We start from the raw sequence: 7,802 nt of genomic DNA, 5'->3' as shown, positions 1-7,802 counted from the left end.
GGGACTTTTGGGATAGCATTGGAAATGTAAATGAGGAAAATACCTAATAAAAATATTAAAAAAAAAAAAGGTAGAAGATAGCAGATCTCCATGAATTTGAGACTAGCCTGGTCTACAGAGCAAGTTCCAGGCCAGCCAAAGCTTCATGGTGAAACCCTGACTTTAAAACATAAATTAAAGTAAAATTATACATATATAATTTTAAATATATAATTAATTACATTAAAATAAAATTATATATATGTATGTATGTATATATATATATGTATATATATAAACATATATACATATATATACATACACACACACACACACATACATATATTTCAAAACCAGGCTGCAGAAAATAATTATCAGTTATTCTATTCTTCATAAAATGGAATGGCCAACTATTGACAAACAAACAGATTTTAAGTGTGGCTCTAAATATCTTGTATATTAATCTTTTGAAGAAGATGAGATGAACTTTTGTATTTTTAGCCTTATATCAGATAAGTGAAATTATTATAATAATATTAAAGTTATTAAGCTGAAGATACAATTAGTGATAAAAATCTGTCTTAAGTCAGTGTTCTACTGCGGTAAAGAGACAGCATGACCCCAGCAACTCTTAATAAAGAAAAACATTTGTCTGGGGATGACTTAGAGTTCAGAAGTTTAGTCCATTATCCTCATGGTAGGAAGGATGGCAGCATGTAGGCAGACATGGTGTTGGAGAAGGAGCTGAGAGTTCTACATCTGAATCAGCAGGCAGCAGGAAGAGAGAGTGACACTGGACCTGGCTTGAGGATCTGAAACTTCAAAGCTCACCCCCAGTGACACACTTCCTCCAATAAGGCCACACCTCCTAATTCTTTCAAATAATGTCACTCCGAACGAGCCTGTGGGGAACATTTTCATTCAAACCACCACAGTAGTATATTTACAGTAATGTTACTGATATGTATTATTTTATTTTATTTTTGTTTTTTTGAGACAGGGTTTCTCTGTGTAGCCCTGGTTGTCCTGAAACTCACTCTATTTACAACCTTATTTACAAGGTTTGTCTTGAACTCAAAGGAACTGTCTGCCTTTGCCTCTCAAATACTGGGATTAAAGGTGTGCACCACAACACTTGACTTACATATTTAATTATTAAAGGTATTTAGTTATCAAAATCGCAGTCAATAGTAAATAGAACTCATAGTAAAATGATCTTTTTTTTCTCTTTGTTTTAGTTAAGTTTGAAAGTGACGCTAACAAATACTGGGACACATTTTACCAGACCCATAAGAATAAGTTTTTCAAGAATCGTAATTGGCTGTTGAGGGAATTTCCTGAAATCCTTCCTGTTAATCAAAACACTGAGGAGAGAGTGGGAGAATCATCCTGGGATCAAGCAAGAAGCAGCATCTCTCGGACGCAAGGAACAGAAACCCATTGTCAAGAGAGTTTTGTCTCGTCAGAACCTGGGAGCAGAGGAGGGTCTGCTCCTAACCCCGACTTGGAAGAATACAGCAAAGGACCTGGGAAGACAGAGCCGTTTCCTGGTAGCAATGCCACTTTTCGAATACTAGAGGTACTGTATGAGCGTGTGTAGCCCACGCTATTTTATGAGTGGTCCAGACTGTCCAGGTGGGAAGATCAGATCTGATTAAATGCTTAGTGTACTTACGCGCATAAGTAATACTTCAGGGACTCATAACTTTAATCAGTCAAGTTTTAAGCTTGTGGCTTTAATTTCATCTATGTTACTTTTTTTTTCTTTTAATTTGTTGTTATTTCTAACTTAGAGGCAGTATTTAAGTCCTGATACATTTTTGGTCCAAATTTTTGCTCTGTTTTTAGCCCTGCTTGGGATGCAATAAAAATAAGCAAGGAGTTTAGTTTGCTGCAGTCTAGTGTAGACAGTGGTTTTCCGTTTTTGAACCTAAACCCCATCTTTCTGATCCTCAAGGTAATAGCTGTGGCTTACAGAGAATTTTCGGGTGAGGTCATAAGAGAAATACAGTTAGCCACAATCCCACCGACAGGCTGTTTAACCGCCTTTCCTGCTTTTGTTTAGGCTGTGCATGAGCCTTGAGACTTTGTGCTGTTCTGTTTAACATCACGTCATACGCAGTTTCCACCTTTAATTGTCCTCCGTAAACACCTCTGTGGCTGCGCAGTATTTAGTGACTCGGATATTATAATTTTACTTACCTGCTGTCACGCAGGGCATTTAATTGTTTCCTCAGGAGATGTCTTTGGGTATAGACTTTACCTGCATTTCCTTTTCCCATCTTAGGTTAGATTGACTAGTTTACAATATTTGGAATTTTTTTAGAGGTCTTAGAATCTGTTTTAAACTATATAATACCACCAGGTGTGGTGACACGAACACACAGGAAACAGAAACAAGAGTGTTAGACATGTTCAAGGCCAGCTCTCCCCCCCCCCCCTCTCTCTCTCTCTCCCTCTGACACACACACACACACACTGGGGTTTGAACCGAGGGCCTTTCACATGATAGGCAAGAGTTCTACAATCCAGCCCATTTTCTGAGTTGCCCCGGTGTGCTCAGACTCACTGTGTAGTGCAGTCTTCTTGCCTCGGCCGAGGTCCAGGCCCCTTTTACCCTGGTTTGGTTTACACATTGCCCACCACTCAGTATACCTCACAGCTCTTCACCGAGAACCACACGTTCTTCGTTTGTATTCTGTCCGTTCCTTCCCTCTGCTGTCTATGAGTCCTTCCCTTTACTGCAGCTGCTGCAAGCACTTCCTTGCCACCTTGGTGTCCTGCCCTGCGTGGTTCACTTGCTGATTGAGTGAGAGGGGCTTTGGTGGGCACAGACTGTGAATGTCCCCACAGTCTGACGTTGATTGTCCCTCCTGTGCTTTGTTTCACAAGTTCTGCCACACCCAGAAATCCATAGAAAATCGAGTATTGTGAGAGAAATGCAGTGCGCTCACATTTGTTTATTCTCAATTTTAGGTTGGCTGTGGTGCTGGAAATAGCGTGTTTCCAATCCTGAACACCTTGCAGTGAGTTTTAAGTGTTTTCCCCTACACGGTCTTACATATTTATGGGAAGTTGGAAGGTTCTGGACATACCTTGTCATGCATATGCCAAGGGAGTTCTGATTTCCCATATAAACCATGACTAAAGCAAGTTTGAAGAGACGCGTTCTGAGTGACTAACATCATATGAACCCGGGAGCATTCCACAGCCATGGGTCTGAGGTAGATTTTAACTTGTGTTTATGTAGAAGGCAGAAGGGGAAAGAGCGAGAGATTGCCATCCCCCCACCAAGCTGTGCTTTGCTTAGCGTCAGACATGGCGTGCTCCTCCTGAAGACCAGATGGCACCTCACAGAGAGATGAGTTTGAAGAACATACCTCACACCTCGTCTGTGGTATCAACGTGCTGGGGCAACCCCAGGCACAGTCGCTTTGCATGTCACATCATTGTGCCCAGACCCGGAGCACTGACCTCAAGCCTCAGGGACATAGAAATAGATGAAGCTAACACAGATGTCCTTCTTACTCACCCTTCAGGTCCAGCAGTCTCACCTGGCTGGTTTAGTGTTTCTGTGATGAGGCAGTGCCTTACAAAACTCTACACCATTCACCACCTCTGATCTCTCCTAGTGCCTGCCTTTTTTCCTTCGTTCCTTCCTTCCTTCCTTCCTTCCTCCCTCCCTCCCTTCCTTCCTTCCTTCCTTCCTTCCTTCCTTCCTTCCTTCCTTCCTTCCTTCCTTTCTTCCTTCCAGTTTACACAAGAGCTTTCATGACATTTCCCCCACTAAAATCAACATAAGCTTATTTCAGAGAACTTCTGTCAGGGGAGGTAAGGGGTTCTCCCATCATCTGGCATAGCTACTGTACAATTCTGCATGCATATCTTTTAACTTAACAGTTTGATCTTTTAAACTTTCAATTGCAAAAATGGAAAAGCATTTGGAAAAGCAAAATGGCACCGTGAATGTTCATAACCCACCACCTTGATCAACAGTCATTAGCACAGTGCCGGACATCATGCCAGATTCAAGATATTCTCTGATCCTTCCTACACCTAATGGAACAGACAGTGCCTCCCTAATGTTACCTACTGGGCATTACTGTGGCCAGCCATGGGAGGTGCTGCCAAATGGAATAGTCTTATTACTCTTTTTGTATTTATTATCTTGACTCCTTTTTCCATCTCCTAAGATGTTTTCTATTCTCCTGTATCACATGACCAGACCCTTTATCCCAGTAATACTGGATTCTCTCTCTCTCTCTCTCTCTCTCTCTCTCTCTCTCTCTCTCTCACACACACACACACACACACACACACATACACACATTGGTTGAGTGGTTGTGTTACTCTATGAGACTGATCGCAAGGTATTACTAAACTTGTTGTTTTTAAATTTCTTAATTCTCTATTTTATATATTCCAGGTAACCTAACAGTATGATATAGCAAGAGCTTAATAAATTTTGATTATTAATCTCCAATTCCATATTAGTTAGTTGTACTTTGACCTCTGCTCCACCCCTTCCTCTTCCCCTCCTCCTCTTTTTCCTTTTTCTCCTACTCACCCTTTTCATCACACAAGGTCTTGCTCTATACATCAGACTGGCCTCAGCAAGATTCTCCTGTCCTCATCTCCCCTTCCTGGGATCACAGGTGTGCCTAGTAACATGGGGAAATTAATTCTTCTTTAAAAGCCAAACAATGATCAGCCTTCCAAAGGGAGAACTGGGCTTCCCCGCCCCCAGGTTAATAGGTTATGTTTTCAGAATGTTTTACCATAATTAGACCATTGGAATTGAGAGGTCAGATCGTTCTCCAAGGGTCATTTCATTCCTAAGCCTCCACCAAGACAGTTCTGCTGGTGTGGTGAGGAAGTGACTTGTACACCCTGTCACTGGGAGAAGAGCCAAGGCAATCAGCTGACTTTACAGAAAGACTCAGGAAAGTCACTAGGCGGTCACAAGGCCTCAGCTTGGGATGTCTCAGAGGTCAGACCGCCACCTTGATAGGACACATGGCACATGCTTTCCTTTAGCCGTTAGACTATTCTGGATCCGGTACATATTCTTCTGTAACTACTCAAAAGTAGGTGGCAGGCAGCCCTTTCATATGTGTTAGATGGACCAGAGTGCAGAGACATCTGAATTGTGTAGACAATTTTTAGAGGACCATCCTAGTTTTAAGTTCCTGAGAGGCAGATGCACGTTTTCAATAATAATAGTAATAATAATAATAATGATAATAATAGTAGCAGTAACAGTGGCTGTAATAATGGCTGAGTGTTCAGTGCTTATTCTTCTAAGCCACGAATCTTTCTACAAACCTCGCCCTCTGGATCCATTTAGCCCTCACAACTACCTTAATACATCACCCTTATCTCTATTTACAGATGGGGAAGCAGAGTTACAGGCTGAGACACCACCCTCCAGACACTTGGTAATGGTGGAGCCAAGTGTGAGGATTGGGCCGTCTGGTTCTGGAGGCCTTCCATCCCTAATCACAGATCACACATATGAATCTGAGTGCTGACTAAGCACATTTCATAAGCACACAGCTCTCAGTAGACCACAGGTCACAGTTACACGGATTTCATGGAAGCTTACCAAGTATCTGCTAGAATGAAGAACTAAGATACTAATATTTTTCCCTCCCTTCCCTCCCTCCCTCCCTTCCTTCCTTTTTTTGAGACAGAGGCTTACTCTGTAGCCCAGACTGACCTTGAATGTTGAATCTTCTTGCCTCTGCCTCCCAAGTGCTGGGAGTAGAGTCAGGAGCCACTATGCCTAGCAAAGTAACATTTTCAGAGGAAATAAATGAACAACAAAGCAAACCAAGCACTTCGATTTAGCACTGGTTGACTTCATTACCAAGTCCTATTTATTATACTGATACTTGTTAGGACAGATCGTAAGTTGACTGCAGATCCTAGTGCCACAGGCAAGGTTAACTACATGTGAGTATTTATCAACAGGAAGCCTCTAAGAGTGTAATTGAAGTCCATATGTTTGCTTGTATTTTTTATTTAGTTAGAAGTCCACCTCCCTGAAGTGCCTCTTGAATCAATTTAAGAGGCTTAGTTTGTGCTTCAGACCTCTCTTCACATCCTGCCAGGTGCCAAGTTCGGACTCTTTAGATCAATGTGATTATTGTACCTGGCACTTGATTCCCACCCTTAACCTTATGCCACGCTGGCTGTCAATTACCAATGCTAACCTGTTCCTGCAAAATTTGCAGGCAGACACTTTGGGATGCTGACCCTCTCACCCCTTTACAAATTGTAAGAAACCAGCCATGTCCCAAATTATAAAATCCACACGAGCCAGGCCCATATGTACACCTCTAGTCCTGGGTAATGACATCCACCTGTCCTTAGCAATTCAGACATTTTTCTAAGCAGCATGATACAAAGATTATTTGATGCCAGCATACAGAACATGATCCCCAAGGGCACTGGCCCACAGAGTTGGTAGTATCTGCCTGCAGTATCAATGCAGAGTCCAGCCATCATTCCTGAATTTCAGATAAAGGCCAAATAGAATACGTTTAAGTTGGGAGGCAAGATTTTTAAATAGGTAAATGTTCTTCTGTAAAATAAGTAAGTAAATAAATAAATAAAAGAATTTTTATTAGCATACTGTAAATAAAGAAACTGATTTTTCAAAGATGTTAAATCAAATTCACAAAGAAATGGCCAATCCAGGATTTCTGTATAGGTTCATTTGGCTCCTAAGCCCACAATCTCAGTATTTGATTAGGTAACTTCATATTCTCATGCTTGGTGTATACATTAGGTTCGTGTCTCGAAAAAAAACAAACAACAATAAATAAATATACACTAGGGTCAATAAATGCTTGATAATAACTTGAAAAGATAATCAATTATTTGTATGTTAAAATTTAATTTTCTTTCAAAATTGCATTTATTACCAGTATAAAGTTATATAAAATTATATGTGCTTCTGCCCTGTCAGGCTTCAGAGTATCTGTCTGGTAAGGGTCAAAATCCAAACAAGTTGTAAATAAGGAAGAATGAAGGACGCAGGGTTCTGAGGGGCCTGGAGAAGGCAGAAGTGGGCAGCTGCAGGACATTCGTGTGAGGGTAGGCTGAGAAATTTCCGCCTGAGTATGGGATAAGAAATAAGGCAGCAGCTCCGTCAACCCAGGACAGGAGCTTCAAAGTTCACCTGTAGTGACAAGTGCTTGTCACGCTGCCGCTCCTTTTCTTCTCTGGTTTGAACGCATCTGACTCTGGGTTTGGATGTCGTTTCTATTTACATAGGAACATTCCCGGATCCTTTCTTTACTGCTGCGACTTTGCCTCTGAAGCTGTGGAACTTGTAAAGGTATGCGTTAATACAGTCTTTAAAGAGAGGCATGGGCTGAAGAGATAACTATGTGAAGAGTGCTTGTCATGTAAGCAGGAAGACCTGAGTTCCTATCCCTAGCACATGTTAAAAAGCTGGCTTGGCAGTGTGTGCCTGTAACCCCAGCACTGGCGAGCCAGAGACAGGGAGATCCTGGGGCTTACTCGCCAATCAGTGGGCTCCAAGTTTAATCTACCTCAAAATACACAGTTAAGAGCAGTTGAAAAGGATAGCCAGTACTGATGGATGACCTACACACACACAGACACACACACACACACACACACGCACACATGCACAGACACATCCACAAACACTAACCCAAGTATACACAAACATGTATACACACACATACATTAAAAATAAAGGAGCTCGCCAGGCGTGGTGGCGCACGCCTTTAATCCCAGCACTTGGGAGGCAGAGGCAGGCGGATTTCTGAGTTCGAGGCCAGCCTGGT

General features: G+C 41.9%; 1 protein-coding gene across 1 annotated transcript in view; it reads left to right on the top strand.

The window, feature by feature from the left end:
- Positions 1–7,802, top strand: part of Mettl8 (methyltransferase like 8) — an 89,449-nt gene that overhangs the window by 70,653 nt on the left and 10,994 nt on the right. The window contains exons 4-6 of the mRNA XM_021152460.1: positions 1,218–1,558; positions 2,956–3,005; positions 7,261–7,324. Of these exons, the coding sequence (XP_021008119.1) occupies positions 1,218–1,558; positions 2,956–3,005; positions 7,261–7,324 (455 nt within the window). The remainder of the gene's footprint in view (positions 1–1,217; positions 1,559–2,955; positions 3,006–7,260; positions 7,325–7,802) is intronic.

This window comes from Mus caroli, chromosome 2 (assembly GCF_900094665.2).
Source record: "Mus caroli chromosome 2, CAROLI_EIJ_v1.1, whole genome shotgun sequence".
NCBI lineage: Eukaryota > Metazoa > Chordata > Mammalia > Rodentia > Muridae > Mus > Mus caroli.
The sequence above is the reverse complement of the archived record's forward strand: the minus strand, read 5'-3'. Positions and strand labels throughout refer to the sequence as shown.